This window comes from Gymnodraco acuticeps, unplaced genomic scaffold (assembly GCF_902827175.1).
Source record: "Gymnodraco acuticeps unplaced genomic scaffold, fGymAcu1.1, whole genome shotgun sequence".
Taxonomy (NCBI): domain Eukaryota; kingdom Metazoa; phylum Chordata; class Actinopteri; order Perciformes; family Bathydraconidae; genus Gymnodraco; species Gymnodraco acuticeps.
Window position 1 is genome coordinate 1 of NW_022991627.1, and position 22521 is coordinate 22521.

General features: G+C 48.3%; 1 protein-coding gene and 2 long non-coding RNA genes across 4 annotated transcripts; all 3 read right to left on the reverse strand.

Annotated features, from left to right (window-relative positions):
- Positions 1–10: 10 nt before the first annotated feature.
- On the reverse strand, positions 11–20592 carry LOC117534056 (high mobility group protein B2-like; the record flags this gene model as incomplete). Its single annotated transcript, XM_034198092.1, is given in 3 exon segments — positions 11–98; positions 18701–18859; positions 20422–20592. Coding segments are annotated over 2 exon segments (238 nt in total), but the record flags the coding sequence as incomplete, so codon positions are not given.
- On the reverse strand, positions 13241–14075 carry LOC117534058. Its single transcript, XR_004567146.1, has 2 exons — positions 13880–14075; positions 13241–13828 (listed from the first exon to the last, which is right to left on the reverse strand). It is a non-coding gene; the product is annotated as an uncharacterized LOC117534058 (long non-coding RNA).
- LOC117534057 lies at positions 14989–15666 on the reverse strand. Of its 2 annotated transcripts, none has more exons than XR_004567145.1 (3): positions 15652–15666; positions 15182–15266; positions 14989–15070 (listed from the first exon to the last, which is right to left on the reverse strand). It is a non-coding gene; the product is annotated as an uncharacterized LOC117534057 (long non-coding RNA). The 2 variants fall into 2 exon arrangements; XR_004567144.1 differs by having other exon boundaries at positions 15597–15666.
- Positions 20593–22521: the final 1929 nt, after the last annotated feature.

Consider the following 22521-nt stretch of genomic DNA (forward strand, 5'->3'; position numbering starts at 1 on the left):
CCTTTGGGGTGGGTGTAGTCCACCATCTCACGGTTGTAGCGCACCTTGTCGGTCTTCGCCATGTCCTCGAAACACTTCTTATCATTGGCCGTCAGACCCTGGAACCAAAGCACTCTTATTACTCTTATTGAGAAGGGCCACGCTCTTATTGAGAAGGTGTACACTCTTACTGTGAAGGGCTACACCCTTATTGTGAAGGGCTGCACTCTTATTGTGAAGGCCTAAACTCTTACTGTGAAGGGCTACATCCTTATTGAGAAGGGCCATACTCTTATTGAGAAGGTGTACTCTCTTATTGTGAAGGGCTACACCCTTATTGTGAAGGGCTACACTCTTATTGTGAAGGGCTACATCCTTATTGTGAAGGGCTGCACTCTTATTGTGAAGGCCTAAACTCTTACTGTGAAGGGCTACTCTCTTACTGTGAAGGGCTACGCTCTTACTGTGAAGTGCTACACCCTTACTGTGAAGTGCTACACCCTTACTGTGAAGGGCTACTCTCTTACTGTGAAGGCCTAAACTCTGACTGTGAAGGGCTACTCTCTTACTGTGAAGGGCTACACCCTTATTGTGAAGGGCTACACCCTTATTGTGAAGGGCTACACTCTTATTGTGAAGGGCTACGCTCTTACTGTGAAGGCCTAAACTCTGACTGTGAAGGGCTACTCTTACTGTGAAGGCCTAAACTCTTACTGTGAAGGGCTACTCTCTTACTGTGAAGGGCTACTCTCTTACTGTGAAGGGCTACACCCTTATTGTGAAGGGCTACACTCTTATTGTGAAGGGCTACACCCTTATTGTGAAGGGCTACACTCTTATTGTGAAGGGCTACACCCTTATTGTGAAGGGCTACACTCTTATTGTGAAGGGCTACACTCTTACTGTGAAGGCCTAAACTCTGACTGTGAAGGGCTACGCTCTTACGGTGAAGGCCTACACTCTTATTGTGAAGGGCTACGCTCTTACTGTGAAGGGCTACACCCTCACGGCCCGTCCACACGGCAGCGTTAAAAAACGCTTCTGCCCATTCACTTTGAATGGGGTGACGTCACTTTGCCTTGCTTTTCGCCGAACTGCATTATGGGGAAGCAAAGCGAAGATTTCCAGGATTCAAAAGTTGAGCAATGTTCAACTTTTGAAGCGTCAGCCAATCAAATCCCGTTTATGCAAATCTGACAGTACAAGCGCTAGCCAATCAAACCGAGTGCAACCTGGGAGACAGACCGCAGTTCATTTTCTATATTCCTGAAAATGGAGAAATTAGTTATTGCGGTAGCAAATCACCCGGTTCTTTATGACCAGTCCCTATTTCCTTACCGGGATACAAACCGGAGGAACCAGGCATGGAGGGAGGTGGCAGAGACTGTGGGTGAAACTGGTAGGTTTCGCCTGTAGTAAGTTTAATTTGAAAGAGCCATGGATGAACTAACCGAAAGGAGCCACAAGAGGGAGCTAAAGCCCACGGAAAAGGCCAAAGAGGAGAGGCTCCACAGGCTAAATGGATTAAGGAGAGCGAAGCTGGGCCAGCTCAGCAAGAAGGTTAATGAGCTGAAACGTCTTAACGAAAATGATAGCAATGTGGATAAAGTGGAAGAAGTAATCCGGAATGACTAAATTATATGGAGTTTAATGACATTAACAAGGAGTTTGTAACTCTCTTACCTGAAGAGGAGGCGTCTGAAGACCAGCAACACTGGTTTAATCCCAAGTCAGCAAACATTGAACAGTTTGTACGCATAACCGAAAAATGGATTAAAGGAGTACGCGAAGGCACAAAAGAGGACCATGAAGAGGAAGCCTGCTCGTCTGAAGTAGATGTTATCAGGCCTGGATGGACATGCAGGATGGAGCTTCTGATGCAGCACACGGACCGGGCCCCAGAGAAGGTCACCGTAGAGCAGTGCTTCTCAAAGTGTGGTCCGCGGACCACTGGTGGTCCGTGAGCGCCCCCTAGTGGTCCGTGAGTATATTGGTAAAATGTCACATTTGAAATAAATACATTTAAGTTTTCCGCACTCTCGCGGGAATATCTCCGCAATGGAGCGAGCTTAAGTTTCATATATAGGTATATAGCCCAGATAAACACCTTCATCACACATGTGGCCACTTGTTTGTACCATTTTCAAGCGATTTGTAAAAAACCATGTGTTTTTGGATATTTGTGGAGTTAGGTGGTCCGCGAGTGTTTTTTTATTGGTTAAGTGGTCCTTGGTATGAAAAAGTTTGAGAAACACTGCCGTAGAGGAGAGGGACAGCTACAATGTGATGCAGCGTCAAAGTCAGATTACAGAGATGCTGGTAAGGCAGCATAACCTGTCTTATCTTCCTAAACGAGACTTGCCTGTGTTCAAGGGAGACCCGCTCACCTACAAGTCCTTTATAAGAGCCTTCAACCATGTCATCGACAGCAAGGCAGAGAGCAACAGCGATAAATTGTACTACTTGGAACAGTTCACTGGAGGGGAACCTCAAGAGCTCGTCCGCAGTTGTGAGCACATGGCACCACAGAGAGGCTACAAAGAAGCCAGGGCTCTACTCCAGAAACATTATAGTGATGAACTTAAGATTGCTACCGCCTATATGGATAAAGCTCTAAAGTGGCCACAGATCAGATCTGAAGATGGAAAAGCTCTGAAGGCCTATGCCCTTTTCCTGATTACGTGCCGTAATGCCATGGAGGACATAGAGTATATGGACGAAATGAACAATCCAACTAACATGAGAGTCGTCGCCTCAAAGCTCCCATACAAGGTGAAAGAAAGATGGAGGAGTGCTGCTTTCGAGGTTCAAGAGAAAAAGGGACGAAGAGCAAGGTTTACAAACCTAGTGACATATATATACAGACAATCACAAATGGCTAACGACCCCCTCTTTGGAAGCATGCATGATACTAGGATGGGTAGTGAAGGAAAAGTCAAAGCTACGGCCACAGACTCTAAAGCTTGGAAGTCAGGCTGGCAAAGGGGAAGCAGTTTTGCCACAGCTGTCGCTCCAATGAGTGAAGAGAAAACACCACCCTCAAACTTAAAGTACAGCTCCTCAGCTACAAATCCTGTCAATGCCTTCCAAAAACCCTGTTTGTTCTGCCATAGAGACCACACACTCGATTCCTGCAGAAGCATCAAAGAGCAACAACCGAAAGACAGGATTGAGTTTCTGAAAGCTAAAGGCCTCTGTTTTGGATGCCTTACACAGGGACACCTTAGCAGAAACTGCAATAAAAGGATGACCTGTCAAGTCTGCTCCCTAAGACACCCAGGAATTCTGCATGTTGAGAAGGACAGTGCTACATTTAGAAAGCCAGATGAGAACATCTCAAATGGTCTCGTGTCACTGACGTGGATACACCGGGGCCGGAGAATGTGTACTTGCTATAGTACCGGTAAAAGTCAAGTCCAATAAAAGTGAGAAGGTTATGGAGACGTATGCCTTCATGGACCCAGGAAGTACGGCGACTTTCTGCACTGAATCACTGAAGACACAGCTGAACGTTCGAGGCAAGAAAACTACGATCCTACTCAGAACTATGGGCCAGGAGAAGCCAGCCCAAAGTTGTATCTTGTCGGACCTGGAAGTGTGTGGTACATTGAACTCCCTAAGGTTTTTACATGTAAAGATATACCGGTCAAGAAAGAAAACATCCCCCTGCAGGAAGACCTAAAGAAGTGGCCATATCTGAAAGAGGTGAAAATCCCGAAGATAATAGGAGAAGTCACCATGCTTATAGGAACCAACACCCCTAAAGCCTTGGAGCCATGGCAGGTGATAAACAGCATCGGAGACGGGCCCTATGCAGTTAAGACTGCCCTTGGATGGGTAGTGAATGGGCCGATGAAGACAGATGATGGCAGCAAGGCAGCGGATGGAGTTGTGAGCCACATTACAGCAAACCACATCTCCATAGCTAACGTAGAGGAACTGTTGATCAAGCAATATAACACAGACTTCTCAGAACTCAGCTGTGAAGACAAAGAAGAGATGTCCCAGGAGGATCATCAGTTCATGCGGTCAGTGGTAAAATCTGCAGAGTTAAGGGATGGGCACTACTGCATTGGCTTACCACTGCGAAACGAGACAGCCAAAATGCCAAACAACCGCTGCATGGCAGAGCAGCGTGCCGCAAGTCTCCAAAGAAAGCTCAGCAAAACCCCGGACCTGTACAAAGATTAAAAGGACTTCATGACGGGTATAAATGGAAAAGGCTACGCTGTCAAAATCCCCATGAAACGGTTAAGCCGAGAATATGGACGTGTGTGGTACATACCTCATCACGGTCTCTACCACCCAAAGAAAGACCAAGATGCGGATCTTCTGCATTTCCTATGGTGGCAGGATGGTGATCCGAACAAACCGATGGAAGACTACCGAATGACAGTGCATCTGTTCGGCGCTACATCGTCTCCCAGCTGCGCATTATATGCACTAAGAAGAACAGCACAGGGTGGAGGAAGCAAAACAACACCAGAGGTGGTGGAAACGGTTCTCAGAAACTTTTATGTGGATGACTGTTTAAAGTCTGTGGATTCAGAAGATCCTGCTGTTGCTTTGGCCAAGGACCTCAGACATCTGTGCGCCAGTGGAGGTTTCGGGCTAACAAAGTGGGTCAGCAACAGTAGGGCCGTCCTGTCGTCCATCCCTAAAGAAGACAGAACAACGGAAGTCAAAGATCTTGACCTGAGCCATAAGCAGCTTCCTATGGAAAGAGCCCTTGGTACTCAGTGGTGCACTGAATCAGACACCTTCAGGTTCAAAGTGCAACCACAGGACAAACCAGCTACAAGACGAGGAATCCTGTCCATCGTTAGCTCCACCTATGACCCCCTCGGGTTCCTGGCCCCATTGGTACTGCCAGCGAAGCTCCTTCTGAGGGACCTTTGTAGGGAAAAGAGAGGCTGGGATGAAAAGATAAACAGTGGGCAGGCCCAGAAATGGATGAAGTGGCTGGCCGACCGTGAGCAGCTGTCAAAGTGTATGTGCAGAGATAAGTCAAACCGGCAGGGTTTGAACCCCTGAAGATGGCACAGCTCCACCACTATTCCGATGCCAGCCTGGATGCATATGGAATGGCTACCTACATCTTGCAAACAAGCAAGGCAAAATAAAGGTTTCCTTGCCGATCGGAAAGTCCAGTGTCGCTCCACTGAAACCCATCACCATCCGGAGAATGGAGTTGACAGCAGCAGTCGTCGCTGTCAAGGTCGACAAGATGCTAAGAAGAGAGCTCCAGGTTTAGCTGGAGCAATCTATCTTCTGGACAGACAGTACTACTGTACTGAAGTATATTGAAAACAAAAACGGACTTCCAGTAAAAGAAGATAAGTTCTTACAGTTGCTTAATTATGTTTAGATTATATGGTCCTACTTAAGTGTATTTTAGTAATTGGTATGCTCCCCGCCTAGCCAATTAGGGGCCGGAAATGTAGGAGCCATACTGTATGTTAAAATGTATATTTGAATATTATTATCCTTTGTTGTTAGTGCTATTATATCATTTATTGGAACCAGCCGTGTGAAATTAACGGCATAGACGACTGCAGCTGTTCGTGATTACGAGACGTTATAGCCGACGGCAGCTGCTGGTGATTGGTGTGTGTGAGAAGGAGAAAGAAGCACCGAGCAACATCGTTTTTTGAGCTGAGGAAATACGTGTTTTTTTTGTGGAAGTAAAGAGTCAAGCAAACTATCCTAAGACGTATCTTGTCCGAGTCATGCTTATTTGCTAACTGTGAGCCGAATTTTGGATTACTGGAACTACAGCTACTCTCTTACTGTGAAGGCCTAAACTCTTACTGTGAAGGTGTACACCCTTATTGTGAAGGGCTACTCTCTTACTGTGAAGGCCTAAACTCTTACTGTGAAGGTGTACACCCTTATTGTGAAGGGCTACTCTCTTACTGTGAAGGGCTACTCTCTTACTGTGAAGGCCTAAACTCTTACTGTGAAGGTGTACACCCTTATTGTGAAGGGCTACTCTCTTACTGTGAAGGGCTACTCTCTTACTGTGAAGGCCTAAACTCTTACTGTGAAGGTGTACACCCTTATTGTGAAGGGCTACTCTCTTACTGTGAAGGCCTAAACTCTTACTGTGAAGGTGTACACCCTTATTGTGAAGGGCTACTCTCTTACTGTGAAGGCCTAAACTCTTACTGTGAAGGTGTACACCCTTATTGTGAAGGGCTACTCTCTTACTGTGAAGGCCTAAACTCTTACTGTGAAGGTGTACACCCTTATTGTGAAGGGCTACTCTCTTACTGTGAAGGTCTACTCTCTTACTGTGAAGGCCTAAACTCTTACTGTGAAGGTGTACACCCTTATTGTGAAGGGCTACTCTCTTACTGTGAAGGCCTAAACTCTTACTGTGAAGGTGTACACCCTTATTGTGAAGGGCTACACTCTTACTGTGAAGGGCTACACCCTTACTGTGAAGGGCTTAGTATGAAGGGCTAAACTCTTACTGTGAAGAGCCGCTTTCACACCGCAGGACTTGCCGTACTTTAGTGCCGGCACTGAATCCGCCAGGGGGCTAGTGCCAATCGCATTCACACCGCAGTACTTTCCCTGAGGCAAGATTACGCTGACGTCACTTCGTCTTCTTCTTCTCTGGGTTTACTGGCAAGCCGCAAAACCACTTCACGGCGAGTACAAAAAAAAACGAGAGAAGAACTACACGGGGGGAGGGGGTATAAAGCCCACCCGCTGTATGAGGCGTTTGTTTACTTTCCGACCTCAGACATGATGGCGTTCATAAGGGTAATAAGTAGTGCTGTAGCGACGCGTCGACGATGTCGACTTCAAAATCTCATCGACGACAGATTTCCTCGTTGACGCATCGCCACACACACGTGGGTCACCCAAAGCAACAAGCAGTTCGCAATCACACTTCAAACACAATGGAGACTGAAACGGCTACCACCTCCTCCTCACAGGATTGCGCACGAAGCCCTGCAAAAAGCCCCCAAACAAAAACATCTCACCCTAGGTCTTCAAAAGCATGGGAATATTTTAAAGTTAGTCCAAAACGCAAAGGCATTGTTATTTGCAGTCTTTGCCAAATGGAGTTGGCATACCACACTAGCGCTATGTTGGAGCATTTAAAGCGGAGGCACCCCCTTGTCTCTCGTGAAGGGAACAATGATAAGTAAGTACTAACTTTGGCTAAATTAATTCCACGTTTGTGTAGTGTGTTGTGCAGCTTGAGTTCTGTGCACTTCGGTAGTGCTAACTATCTTATAGCTCTCCGTGCGGTTTGTTCGTGCTTGGTTGGTTAGTAGTTAATGTTAGCTACCTAGCTAGCGGCGCCAGCTGTGTGTTAGTTAATGTTTGTCAGCATTTAATGTTGGCTGAAATGGTAGCTAGTTTACGTCTGCAGTACACCGCTATCTAGCCACTACTAACCCGGAACGAACTAACTGCACAGAGAGCTAACTCATGTTGTGGTCCTTTACGAGTCAAACATAACATTAGACTAACGTTAGTCAGCTTATGGCGCGTTTCCACTGCAGCGGGTAGCTGGCTTTAAGCGTGCCGAGCCGTGCGGGGCCCGTTTTTGGTTGCGCTTCCACTTGGCCTAGTTTTGGCCCGGGGCTACTTTTTCACCTTTTTTCTGGCCCGACTAAATGGTGGTTCTAGGGCCAGGAACAACCGGGCTGAGTCGGGCTGAGTATGCTAAACTAGAGAGAGAATCGCTGGCAAGGGGGCTACAACTACAACAAGATGAACATATTTGACCGTGATTTAATTGTAATACACGTTTCAAAATTATGCCGAAGTAACAACATACTGATACCGGTTAGTAAAAACCATGAATTCATGCTTTGAGTCTGCAGACAGACGGCAGAGAAACACCTTTTAAAATGCGTGTTTTCTAAATGTAGCTTGGCTAAGCTAACGTTATATATGCTCCGACCGTCCACACTCACAACAACGGCCTACAGACATAAATAAACCAGCGACTGTATTCTCCATGACACAGGCAGTCTGTGGTTTGTACTTGTTTCACTTCTGTCTAGTTTCTGAACAGATATGAGGAGCTGTGAGCTCTGAGGGCTAAGCGCTAACGGCTGATGTTGTTTTTTGGGGCGCTCATTGAAAAAAAAAACTATTATTAAGAATTTTTTGGTATTTATTTGAGCTACATTACGTTTTTTATTAATCGAACAACAGAAAAATAATCGTTAGATTAGTCTACTAATCGATAAAATAATCACCCGATTAATCGTTTTCAAAATAATCGTTTCCCCCCAGCACTAGTAATAAGGGTAATTTACAAATAAAATACCCCATTATAACAATGGACTTTATCTTTATGTATTTATTATATATTACCCCCTCAGGCTGATTCTGGAAAAGGACATTAACCCTTGTTTGGTGTTTATTTATCTAAAACACATGACATGATAAATGACTTGTGTTTATGTGTGTAAGACTTGTGTTTCTGCCATTGCTGCACAAGGTTGCAACACTGTAGATAAATTCAACCACCGACACCTGTCTGCTCTCACATTCTTCTATTCTGCACATTTGGGGTGGGACACAATAAATAAAGCTTCGCCAGTTTGTTTGTTTTATTGCACAGTCAAGACGTAACAATAAGGCATCACGCTGTTCCAGGTGTGTCGTATGCATGTACATGGAAGTTAAATAAAAGTGTGAAATGTAAAATAAAGTGTAAGTAGTTTCAAAACAATGTAACAGTGGCAATATATATAGCAGCAGACATACCTTAGTGCAAGTTAGGTGTCAGTATTAAAAAAACTGGCAATATATATCAGGGTTTCCGCTAGGGTTTTTTCTCGCCGGTCAAATGTCCGGACAGAATTAATTTTACCGGACAAATTTGAAACTTACCGGTCATGTTTCAATAATAATAATAAGAATTGTGTAGCAGAGTTTCCGTTAGCAGGTAATCACCGGACTAGGACCGGATATGCTTCAGTTTAAAACTCAGTTCACGGGGCTCATTTTTATATTGCTTCAGTCTATAATCGTAACAGATCGAAAAATTCAGATTCATTTTCCAATAAATGATTCCACCAACAACAAACAACATAATTATTACATTCAAACAAACTACTTGTAGTAGATAACGTACATTATTCAAAAGTTTACATTAACTTTGAATAATCACACGGGAGAAACGGATCCTCTCTTTTCCCCTCTCCCTCTCTCTCTCTCCTGACAGCCCGTCAGTTTCTCCTGCAGCTAAACAGAGGCGGGGCTTCAGGTGATTATGCAGCAGCTGATCTGATCTCTCTCTCTTCCGTCCGGTTATACTTCACTCGCGTTTATGTCCATATCGATCAGATCCAGCTCTCCTGATCGGCCTCTATAGAGAGCACAGATCAAACTATTAAGAGTGAATATCGGCCGATAATGATCGACGGCCGATCGATCGGAGCATCGGACATTTTGACCGGCAGGTTTTGAATTTACCGGTTTTTATTAAATTTTACCAGCTAAAAACCGGTAATTACCGGCTAACGGAAACCCTGATATATATATATATATATAATAACAATAGAAAATCGTTACCACTCTTATTATTGTGGTCTTTAATTTTGTTATAGTCCTGCCTGAGTTTCTTTATTTTTACCCGGCATCCGTGTGCACTGTGCACGATTCCCAGCTCAAGTAGCTTTTGCGAACATCGCTCAAAACATTTGGAGTTGGGAACTGCTTTCTGTAGAAGCTGCTGCATCCCGTCCTCAGAGTAAATTGCCAGAAGCGCCGACACTTCCTCATCATTCCACCGCTCCGGTGTTGTAGTACGTGTGGTCATAACTGCTTTAAAGTACAAACGACTCGCTCAGGTGTGGCTGTGGTTTTGTAGCGAGGAAAAAAATGGCTGCCTCACAAAACAAATTCAGAGTCTAACGGGGCGTGGTTTGCAATTCGCCCAGCCAATAGAAATAGAATAGAAATTGGCACTCTTTTATCACCAGGTTCGTACCACCTCTCTAGCAGGGACTGAAAATGGCCAAAAGAGTTCCCGGCACTGAGTAGTCCCGGCGGTGTGAACGCGACATTATTGGTACTAACGGAACTAAAGAATCAAAGTACCAGGGAAAGTCCTGCGGTGTGAATGCGGCTAAGGGCTACACCCTTACTGTGAAGGGCTTAGTATGAAGGGCTAAACTCTTACTGTGAAGGGCTACACTCTTATTGTGAAGGGCTACACTCTTATTGTGAAGGTGTACTCTCTTACTGTGAAGGCCTAAACTCTTACTGTGAAAGGCTACACTCTTATTGTGAAGGGCTACTCTCTTATTGTGAAAGGCTACACTCTTATTGTGAAGGGCTACACTCTTATTGTGAAGGGCTACACTCTTATTGTGAAGGGCTACACTCTTATTGTGAATGTGTACTCTCTTACTGTGAAGGGCTACTCTCTTATTGTGAAAGGCTACACTCTTATTGTGAAGGGCTACACTCTTATTGTGAAGGGCTACTCTCTTACTGTGAAGGCCTAAACTCTTACTGTGAAGGGCTACACTCTTACTGTGAAGGCCTAAACTCTTACTGTGAAGGGCTACGCTCTTATTGTGAAGGCCTAAACTCTTACTGTGAAAGGCTACACTCTTATTGTGAAGGGCTACTCTCTTACTGTGAAGGCCTAAACTCTTGCTGTGAAAGGCTACACTCTTATTGTGAAGGGCTACTCTCTTATTGTGAAGGGCTACTCTCTTATTGTGAAGGGCTACGCTCTTACTGTGAAGGCCTACACTCTTACTGTGAAGGGCTACACTCTTACTGTGAAGGGCTACTCTCTTACTGTGAAGGGCTACACTCTTACTGTGAAGGGCTAAACCCTTACTGTGAAGGGCTACTCTCTTATTGTGAAGGGCTACACTCTTACTGTGAAGGGCTACTCTCTTATTGTGAAGGGCTACACTCTTACTGTGAAGGCCTACACTCTTACTGTGAAGGCCTAAACTCTTACTGTGAAGGGCTACACTCTTATTGTGAAGGGCTACACTCTTACTGTGAAGGGCTACTCTCTTACTGTGAAGGGCTACGCTCTTACTGTGAAGGGCTACACTCTTACTGTGAAGGGCTAATCTCTTACTGTGAAGGTATACACCCTTATTGTGAAGGGCTACTCTCTTATTGTGAAGGGCTACACTCTTACTGTGAAGGCCTAAACTCAAACTCTTACTGTGAAGGCCTACACTCTTACTGTGAAGGGCTACACTCTTACTGTGAAGGGCTACACTCTTACTGTGAAGGCCTACACTCTTACTGTGAAGGGCTACACTCTTACTGTGAAGGGCTACACTCTTACTGTGAAGGCCTACACTCTTACTGTGAAGGCCTACACTCTTACTGTGAAGGCCTACACTCTTACTGTGAAGGGCTACACTCTTACTACACTCTTACTGTGAAGGGCTACACTCTTACTACACTCTTACTGTGAAGGGCTACACTCTTACTGTGAAGGGCTACACTCTTACTGTGAAGGCCTACACTCTTACTGTGAAGGGCTACACTCTTATTGTGAAGGCCTACACTCTTACTGTGAAGGCCTACACTCTTACTGTGAAGGCCTACACTCTTACTGTGAAGGCCTAAACTCTTACTGTGAAGGGCTACGCTCTTATTGTGAAGGCCTACACTCTTACTGTGAAGGCCTACACTCTTACTGTGAAGGGCTAAACTCTGACTGTGAAGGCCTACACTCTTATTGTGAAGGGCTACACTCTTACTACACTCTTATTGTGAAGGGCTACACTCTTACTGTGAAGGCCTACACTCTTACTGTGAAGGGCTACACTCTTACTGTGAAGGGCTACACTCTTACTGTGAAGGCCTAAACTCTTACTGTGAAGGCCTAAACTCTTACTGTGAAGGCCTAAACTCTTACTGTGAAGGCCTAAACTCTTACTGTGAAGGGCTACACTCTTACTGTGAAGGCCTACACTCTTACTGTGAAGGCCTACACTCTTACTGTGAAGGGCTACACTCTTACTGTGAAGGCCTACACTCTTACTGTGAAGGCCTACACTCTTACTGTGAAGGCCTACACTCTTACTGTGAAGGCCTACACTCTTACTGTGAAGGCCTACACTCTTACTGTGAAGGGCTACACTCTTACTGTGAAGGCCTAAGCTCTTACTGTGAAGGGCTACGCTCTTACTGTGAAGGGCTACGCTCTTACTGTGAAGGCCTACTCTCTTACTGTGAAGGGCTAAACTCTTACTGTGAAGGCCTACACTCTTATTGTGAAGGCCTACACTCTTACTGTGAAGGCCTACACTCTTACTGTGAAGGGCTACGCTCTTACTGTGAAGGGTTAAACTCTTACTGTGAAGGCCTACACTCTTATTGTGAAGGCCTACACTCTTACTGTGAAGGCCTACACTCTTACTGTGAAGGCCTAAGCTCTTACTGTGAAGGGCTACGCTCTTACTGTGAAGGGCTACGCTCTTACTGTGAAGGCCTACTCTCTTACTGTGAAGGGCTAAACTCTTACTGTGAAGGGCTACGCTCTTACTGTGAAGGGCTACGCTCTTACTGTGAAGGGCTACGCTCTTACTGTGAAGGGCTACGCTCTTACTGTGAAGGGCTACGCTCTTACTGTGAAGGGCTACGCTCTTACTGTGAAGGGCTAAACTCTTACTGTGAAGGTGTACGCTCTCGGAGCACAGTCTCTCTACCTGTCTGTCTGAGTGCCTGTCTCACCTTCCACCTCTCGGAGCACAGTCTCTCTACCTGTCTGTCTGAGAGCCTGTCTCACCTTCCACCTCTCGGAGCACAGTCTCTCTACCTGTCTGTCTGAGAGCCTGTCTCACCTTCCACCTCTCGGAGCACAGTCTCTCTACCTGTCTGTCTGAGTGCCTGTCTCACCTTCCACCTCTCGGAGCACAGTCTTTCTACCTGTCTGTCTGAGTGCCTGTCTCACCTTCCACCTCTCGGAGCACAGTCTTTCTACCTGTCTGTCTGAGTGCCTGTCTCACCTTCCACCTCTCGGAGCACAGTCTTTCTACCTGTCTGTCTGAGCGCCTGTCTCACCTTCCCCCTCTCGGAGCACAGTCTCTCTACCTGTCTGTCTGAGTGCCTGTCTCACCTTCCACCTCTCGGAGCACAGTCTCTCTACCTGTCTGTCTGAGAGCCTGTCTCACCTTCCACCTCTCGGAGCACTCTCTACCTGTCTGTCTGAGAGCCCGTCTCACCTTCCACCTCTCGGAGCACAGTCTCTCTACCTGTCTGTCTGAGAGCCTGTCTCACCTTCCACCTCTCGGAGCACAGTCTCTCTACCTGTCTGTCTGAGTGCCCGTCTCACCTTCCACCTCTCGGAGCACAGTCTCTCTACCTGTCTGTCTGAGTGCCTGTCTCACCTTCCACCTCTCGGAGCACAGTCTCTCTACCCGTCTGTCTGAGTGCCTGTCTCACCTTCCACCTCTCGGAGCACAGTCTCTCTACCCGTCTGTCTGAGTGCCTGTCTCACCTTCCACCTCTCGGAGCACAGTCTCTCTACCTGTCTGTCTGAGTGCCCGTCTCACCTTCCACCTCTCGGAGCACTCTCTACCTGTCTGTCTGAGAGCCCGTCTCACCTTCCACCTCTCGGAGCACTCTCTACCTGTCTGTCTGAGTGCCTGTCTCACCTTCCACCTCTCGGAGCACAGTCTCTCTACCTGTCTGTCTGAGAGCCTGTCTCACCTTCCACCTCTCGGAGCACAGTCTCTCTACCTGTCTGTCTGAGTGCCCGTCTCACCTTCCACGTCTCGGAGCACAGTCTCTCTACCTGTCTGTCTGAGTGCCTGTCTCACCTTCCACGTCTTGGAGCACAGTCTCTCTACCTGTCTGTCTGAGAGCCTGTCTCACCTTCCACCTCTCGGAGCACTCTCTACCTGTCTGTCTGAGAGCCTGTCTCACCATCCACCTCTCGGAGCACAGTCTCTCTACCTGTCTGTCTGAGTGCCTGTCTCACCTTCCACCTCTCGGAGCACAGTCTCTCTACCTGTCTGTCTGAGTGCCTGTCTCACCTTCCACCTCTCGGAGCACAGTCTCTCTACCTGTCTGTCTGAGTGCCTGTCTCACCTTCCACCTCTCGGAGCACAGTCTCTCTACCTGTCTGTCTGAGAGCCTGTCTCACCTTCCACCTCTCGGAGCACTCTCTACCTGTCTGTCTGAGTGCCCGTCTCACCTTCCACCTCTCGGAGCACAGTCTCTCTACCTGTCTGTCTGAGAGCCTGTCTCACCTTCCACCTCTCGGAGCACTCTCTACCTGTCTGTCTGAGAGCCTGTCTCACCTTCCACCTCTCGGAGCACAGTCTCTCTACCTGTCTGTCTGAGTGCCTGTCTCACCTTCCACCTCTCGGAGCACAGTCTCTCTACCTGTCTGTCTGAGTGCCTGTCTCACCTTCCACCTCTCGGAGCACAGTCTTTCTACCTGTCTGTCTGAGTGCCTGTCTCACCTTCCACCTCTCGGAGCACAGTCTCTCTACCTGTCTGTCTGAGTGCCTGTCTCACCTTCCACCTCTCGGAGCACAGTCTCTCTACCTGTCTGTCTGAGTGCCTGTCTCACCTTCCACCTCTCGGAGCACAGTCTTTCTACCTGTCTGTCTGAGTGCCTGTCTCACCTTCCACCTCTCGGAGCACAGTCTTTCTACCTGTCTGTCTGAGAGCCTGTCTCACCTTCCACCTCTCGGAGCACAGTCTCTCTACCTGTCTGTCTGAGTGCCTGTCTCACCTTCCACCTCTCGGAGCACAGTCTCTCTACCTGTCTGTCTGAGTGCCTGTCTCACCTTCCACCTCTCGGAGCACAGTCTCTCTACCTGTCTGTCTGAGTGCCTGTCTCACCTTCCACCTCTCGGAGCACTCTCTACCTGTCTGTCTGAGTGCCCGTCTCACCTTCCACCTCTCGGAGCACAGTCTCTCTACCTGTCTGTCTGAGTGCCTGTCTCACCTTCCACCTCTCGGAGCACAGTCTCTCTACCTGTCTGTCTGAGTGCCTGTCTCACCTTCCACCTCTCGGAGCACAGTCTTTCTACCTGTCTGTCTGAGTGCCTGTCTCACCTTCCACCTCTCGGAGCACAGTCTCTCTACCTGTCTGTCTGAGTGCCTGTCTCACCTTCCACCTCTCGGAGCACAGTCTCTCTACCTGTCTGGTTGAATGCCTGTCTCACCTTCCACCTCTCGGAGCACAGTCTCTCTACCTGTCCTGTCTGAGAGCCTGTCTCACCTTCCACCTCTCGGAGCACAGTCTCTCTACCTGTCTGTCTGAGAGCCTGTCTCACCTTCCACCTCTCGGAGCACAGTCTCTCTACCTGTCTGGTTGAATGCCTGTCTCACCTTCCACCTCTCGGAGCACAGTCTCTCTACCTGTCTGTCTGAGTGCCTGTCTCACCTTCCACCTCTCGGAGCACAGTCTTTCTACCTGTCTGTCTGAGAGCTTGTCTCACCTTCCACCTCTCGGAGCACAGTCTCTCTACCTGTCTGTCTGAGTGCCCGTCTCACCTTCCACCTCTCGGAGCACAGTCTTTCTACCTGTCTGTCTGAGAGCCTGTCTCACCTTCCACCTCTCGGAGCACAGTCTCTCTACCTGTCTGTCTGAGTGCCTGTCTCACCTTCCACCTCTCGGAGCACAGTCTCTCTACCTGTCTGTCTGAGTGCCTGTCTCACCTTCCACCTCTCGGAGCACAGTCTCTCTACCTGTCTGTCTGAGAGCCTGTCTCACCTTCCACCTCTCGGAGCACAGTCTCTCTACCTGTCTGTCTGAGTGCCTGTCTCACCTTCCACCTCTCGGAGCACAGTCTCTCTACCTGTCTGTCTGAGTGCCTGTCTCACCTTCCACCTCTCGGAGCACAGTCTCTCTACCTGTCTGTCTGAGTGCCTGTCTCACCTTCCACCTCTCGGAGCACAGTCTCTCTACCTGTCTGTCTGAGTGCCTGTCTCACCTTCCACCTCTCGGAGCACAGTCTCTCTACCTGTCTGTCTGAGTGCCTGTCTCACCTTCCACCTCTCGGAGCACAGTCTCTCTACCTGTCTGTCTGAGAGCCTGTCTCACCTTCCACCTCTCGGAGCACAGTCTTTCTACCTGTCTGTCTGAGAGCCTGTCTCACCATCCACCTCTCGGAGCACAGTCTTCTACCTGTCTGTCTGAGAGCCTGTCTCACCTTCCACCTCTCGGAGCACAGTCTTTCTACCTGTCTGTCTGAGAGCCTGTCTCACCATCCACCTCTCGGAGCACAGTCTCTCTACCTGTCTGTCTGAGTGCCTGTCTCACCTTCCACCTCTCGGAGCACAGTCTCTCTACCTGTCTGTCTGAGTGCCTGTCTCACCTTCCACCTCTCGGAGCACAGTCTCTCTACCTGTCTGTCTGAGTGCCTGTCTCACCTTCCACCTCTCGGAGCACAGTCTCTCTACCTGTCTGTCTGAGTGCCTGTCTCACCTTCCACCTCTCGGAGCACAGTCTTTCTACCTGTCTGTCTGAGAGCCTGTCTCACCATCCACCTCTCGGAGCACAGTCTCTCTACCTGTCTGTCTGAGTGCCTGTCTCACCATCCACCTCTCGGAGCACAGTCTCTCTACCTGTCTGTCTGAGAGCCTGTCTCACCTTCCACCTCTCGGAGCACAGTCTCTCTACCTGTCTGTCTGAGAGCCCGTCTCACCTTCCACGTCTCGGAGCACAGTCTCTCTACCTGTCTGTCTGAGAGCCTGTCTCACCTTCCACCTCTCGGAGCACAGTCTCTCTACCTGTCTGTCTGAGTGCCTGTCTCACCTTCCACCTCTCGGAGCACAGTCTCTCTACCTGTCTGTCTGAGAGCCTGTCTCACCTTCCACCTCTCGGAGCACAGTCTCTCTACCTGTCTGTCTGAGAGCCTGTCTCACCTTCCACCTCTCGGAGCACAGTCTCTCTACCTGTCTGTCTGAGAGCCTGTCTCACCTTCCACCTCTCGGAGCACAGTCTCTCTACCTGTCTGTCTGAGTGCCTGTCTCACCTTCCACCTCTCGGAGCACAGTCTTTCTACCTGTCTGTCTGAGTGCCTGTCTCACCTTCCACCTCTCGGAGCACAGTCTCTTCACCTGTCTGTCTGAGTGCCTGTCTCACCTTCCACCTCTCGGAGCACAGTCTCTCTACCTGTCTGTCTGAGAGCCTGTCTCACCTTCCACCTCTCGGAGCACAGTCTCTCTACCTGTCTGTCTGAGTGCCCGTCTCACCTTCCACCTCTCGGAGCACAGTCTCTCTACCTGTCTGTCTGAGTGCCTGTCTCACCTTCCACCTCTCGGAGCACAGTCTCTCTACCTGTCTGTCTGAGAGCCTGTCTCACCTTCCACCTCTCGGAGCACAGTCTCTCTACCTGTCTGTCTGAGTGCCTGTCTCACCTTCCACCTCTCGGAGCACAGTCTTTCTACCTGTCTGTCTGAGTGCCTGTCTCACCTTCCACCTCTCGGAGCACAGTCTCTCTACCTGTCTGTCTGAGTGCCTGTCTCACCTTCCACCTCTCGGAGCACAGTCTTTCTACCTGTCTGTCTGAGTGCCTGTCTCACCTTCCACCTCTCGGAGCACAGTCTCTCTACCTGTCTGTCTGAGAGCCTGTCTCACCTTCCACCTCTCGGAGCACAGTCTTTCTACCTGTCTGTCTGAGTGCCTGTCTCACCTTCCACCTCTCGGAGCACAGTCTCTCTACCTGTCTGTCTGAGTGCCTGTCTCACCTTCCACCTCTCGGAGCACAGTCTCTCTACCTGTCTGTCTGAGTGCCTGTCTCACCTTCCACCTCTCGGAGCACAGTCTTTCTACCTGTCTGTCTGAGTGCCTGTCTCACCTTCCACCTCTCGGAGCACAGTCTCTCTACCTGTCTGTCTGAGTGCCTGTCTCACCTTCCACCTCTTGGAGCACAGTCTTTCTACCTGTCTGTCTGAGTGCCTGTCTCACCTTCCACCTCTCGGAGCACAGTCTCTCTACCCGTCTGTCTGAGTGCCTGTCTCACCTTCCACCTCTCGGAGCACAGTCTCTCTACCTGTCTGTCTGAGTGCCTGTCTCACCTTCCACCTCTCGGAGCACAGTCTCTCTACCTGTCTGTCTGAGTGCCTGTCTCACCTTCCACCTCTCGGAGCACAGTCTCTCTACCTGTCTGTCTGAGTGCCTGTCTCACCATCCACCTCTCGGAGCACAGTCTCTCTACCTGTCTGTCTGAGTGCCTGTCTCACCTCCACCTCTCGGAGCACAGTCTCTCTACCTGTCTGTCTGAGTGCCTGTCTCACCTTCCACCTCTCGGAGCACAGTCTCTCTACCTGTCCTGTCTGAGTGCCTGTCTCACCTTCCACCTCTCGGAGCACAGTCTCTCTACCTGTCTGTCTGAGTGCCTGTCTCACCTTCCACCTCTCGGAGCACAGTCTCTCTACCTGTCTGTCTGAGTGCCTGTCTCACCTTCCACCTCTCGGAGCACAGTCTCTCTACCTGTCTGTCTGAGAGCCTGTCTCACCTTCCACCTCTCGGAGCACAGTCTCTCTACCTGTCTGTCTGAGTGCCTGTCTCACCTTCCACCTCTCGGAGCACAGTCTCTCTACCCGTCTGTCTGAGTGCCTGTCTCACCTTCCACCTCTCGGAGCACAGTCTCTCTACCCGTCTGTCTGAGTGCCTGTCTCACCTTCCACCTCTCGGAGCACAGTCTTTCTACCTGTCTGTCTGAGTGCCTGTCTCACCTTCCACCTCTCGGAGCACAGTCTTTCTACCTGTCTGTCTGAGTGCCTGTCTCACCTTCCACCTCTCGGAGCACTTCTTGGAGAACTCAGCGAAGTTGACGGACTGCTCCGGGTGTTTCTTGCGATGTTCCTCTCGACACGTCTGGACGAAGAAGGCATAAGCCGACGTCTTGCCCTTCGGCTTGTTCACGTCTTTGCGCATCATACTGGCGGCCTGGCAGACAGACAGGAGGACAGACAGGTACAGAGGTTAGGGTCTGACTGGTTATTGATTTGACATTTTATTCAGTGACTTATCATAATCATAATTGGGAGGGACGCAACCCTCTTTAATGGTCACACATGCAGAGCACACAGCACACACAGTGACATCTGTACCAGGAGCAGTGGGTAGCTATTGCACAGCGCCCGGTGAGCAATGGGAGGCTGGTGCCTTGCTCAAGGGCACCACGGCAGGGCAGGAGGTGAACTGGGACCTCTCCAAGTAGCAGTCCACGCTCCATACTTTAGGTCTGTTCTGGGATTTGAACCAGCGACCCTAAGGCTCCCAGCCCCTACTGACTGAGGCCCTGCATATAGAATAAGGAATGTAATGTTGGATGATCATTTATTATTCCAGCCATGTTGAAGCTGCTCCTGAAGGTTCATTTTAATGTAAACAGAAAACCGTGTGAAATATAATATTTATAAAAAATGTGATGAACCCATAAAGCAGATACTGTCTGATAGCAGTGGCCGGTAATCAATCAATCAAGCAGAGGGTGAATAAAACACGTTTCATATGCATGATTAACCTTCTTTATAAACTCTGAGCAGCAGAGCTTTGTATACAGCTATCTAAGTGTAAGCGGTTTGCTGTATCAATCACACATGACAATAAAATACAGGTTCACCCACGGACAGATGCCACAGGATTAACAACCCCGTTCAGGTAAAGCATTCTTTATGATTGGGTTAAAATGCCCAGAAAGTGTGATTCCTGGGGGGTTGACCCTTTAACCTGTGAGTCTGCTTTGTTCCTTTACTCTGATTTTAACCAGGTTTCCGGTGGTAATGTAGTGTTTGCACCCCCACAGGCACACGCAGCTCCTCCGGCTGCACCTGCTCCGGTAGAAGCCCCGGAGGTCCCGGGTAACCGGAGCCTCCCGGCCGTGCGTCGGACACACAAAGAGAACAAAGAGGGTCCCTTTCTCCCGGGGATCAGAGGCCCAGCGAGCCGAGCAGAGGCTCCGGAACCCGGGTCTGGGAGGGGAGGAGGGTCCCGGTGCTCCTCTGCCCGGAGAGAGGAGACTCTGCCCCGCTAACAGAGGCTCCTCCGGGGGCTGCTGCAGTTAGCTTAGCCGCTAACAGCTAGTCAACAGCTAGCAGCAGAACAATGGACCACCATTTGCTTCCCGCCCACTGCGGAGCTAGCCGTCCCATCCCCCTCCGCTAGCATCATGCTAACAGCTAACAGCAGTTTAACATCTCACACAGCAGTTTATACAGAGCAGCCGTGCCATGGAAACATAACGGACACACGCAGGGCTCCGTCTATACTCCGGAGAGTCGTTGTCTGTGAACGGGACCCGGCTATTTACTGGCATTCATGCTCCCTAAATGGGCGTTCCGTGTTTACAACGCTCACGCATGCACGCACGCACACATACACACACGCGCATGCACACAGACAGACCGTTATTCACAGCGGCCATTTTCCCCGTTATTCCCCCGCTTCTCTGTTATTCCTCTGTCTTTATAGAGACTTTATGAAGGGGGTTACAGGATTGTACTCACTCGGAGGAGCTGCGGGCTGATGCTCTCGGATGCTCTCGGTTTCTCTCGGGTTCCCTCGGGTTCTATGGTTCTCAGGTGTTATTGTTGTTGAGCTGAAGCAGCGACTGCAGATCTGCGTCTGTTTCAAACTGGGTCGAGCTCGAGCGCGGACACGCCCCCACTAACGCCCCTAGCAACGCCCCCCAGCAACGCCCCCGTTGGTTGTTCCCATTCAGAGGGAGGGAACACGGCTGGCCGACCTGGGCGGAGCTTGGATGAATACTCGCCTGTGATTGGCTCATGGGGCTGCAGGTCAAAGCAGCGTTGCTACACGGCTCCGCCTGCCCAGCAACGCCAGCAGGACGGGGACTGTACACGCGGAGGGGCGGGGCCAGTGTACGCTCCTGCGTGTGATTGGACAGCGGTGCTGTACGTCAAAACCAGCAGCCAGTCCGGGAGGAGGTGGAGGAGGGGATGGAGATTGTATAATAACACATTTTGTGGTTGTGATTTATTAAGTTGCTTTATGATTCACGGTGACACAGACAGGGATATATTTTAATACATATTATATTTATGTTTCAGAACCACAAGCAGTGTGTGTTCGTGCAGCTTTGTTTATGCTGCTTCACAAATACATCTGTGTCAACACATATCTGCATATTAATGGAGGATGTGCAGTGTGACGAGTGAGACATGTCTCCAGCACACAGAAGACATGTCTCACTAACACAGAGACAGAGGGTTAAAACGACTGATCAGGAGTTGGAGACAACTAACACATAAATATCATTAACATATATATTGTATGTATTATATATTGACCGACCAGCTGCAACATTATACAGTATTAATATAATATGTCTCCAGAAGGACTGTTATGTCTCCAGAAGGAGTGTTATGTCTCCAGAAGGACTGTTTTCTCTCCAGAAGGAGTATTATGTCTCCAGAAGGAGTATTTTGTCTCCAGAAGGGGTAGTATGTCTCCAGAAGGAGTGTTTTAGTACTCGGACTAGTATCACCGCAGACTCTTTGTGTATTTAGCTTCGCGCTCTGAGCCTCGCAGGACTCCGTAGCGGACCCGGAAGTGAGCTGAGCGGGATCGGTTTGTTTACATCAGAGCGGCACGTTGTGCTGTTGTTGTTTGTTTGTTTGTTGATGATTCGGTAATAAGAGCGGTAGTGAGGATCCGATGGAGTCCCTGCAGCTGTTCCTGGATCAGTTCCAGCCCTCCGGAGAGGCCGTGAGTCGTTTTATCACTTCCTAATATCACTATCACTATCTGTAATATCACTGTATCACTATATCACTTTCTGTAATATCACTTTATCAATATATCACTTTATCACTTTCTGTAATATCACTTTATCAATATATCACTTTATCACTTTCTGTAATATCACTTTATCAATATATCACTTTATCACTTTCTGTAATATCACTATATCACTATATCACTTTCTGTAATATCACTATATCACTATATCACTAACTGTAATATCACTATATCACTTTCTGTAATATCACTTTATCAATATATCACTTTATCACTTTCTGTAATATCACTTTATCAATATATCACTTTATCACTTTCTGTAATATCACTTTATCAATATATCACTTTATCACTTTCTGTAATATCACTATATCATAGGGGTGTAACGGTTCACAAACATTTCGGTTCGGTACGTACCTCGGTTTTTTGGTCACGGTTCGGTTCGGTACGTTTTCGGTACAGCAGAATTTTTTTTCACAAAATAAAACATATATATATATTTTTTTTATTATTATTAAACTGTGAATAATGTATTCACTCAAATAAATACAAAATATAATAAAATAAACATTAAGGTGCAGCATTTCGATTAACTGAAATAATCTGTATTTGAACTTTACTGTAGGCTACTAGTACTCACAAAACATAAACTATTAGTTTTGGGTTTTTTATTTTTTATTAAACTGTGAATCTTCACTAAAAAAAATATAAAATAAAATAAACATTAAGGTGCAGCTTTTCGATGAACTGAAATAATCTGTATTTGAACTGTACTGTACTAGTTCCTAAGCAGCCAGCTTGACATTAGGACTTGCTTGTCATTGTATTTTCATGTTTTTTTAAAG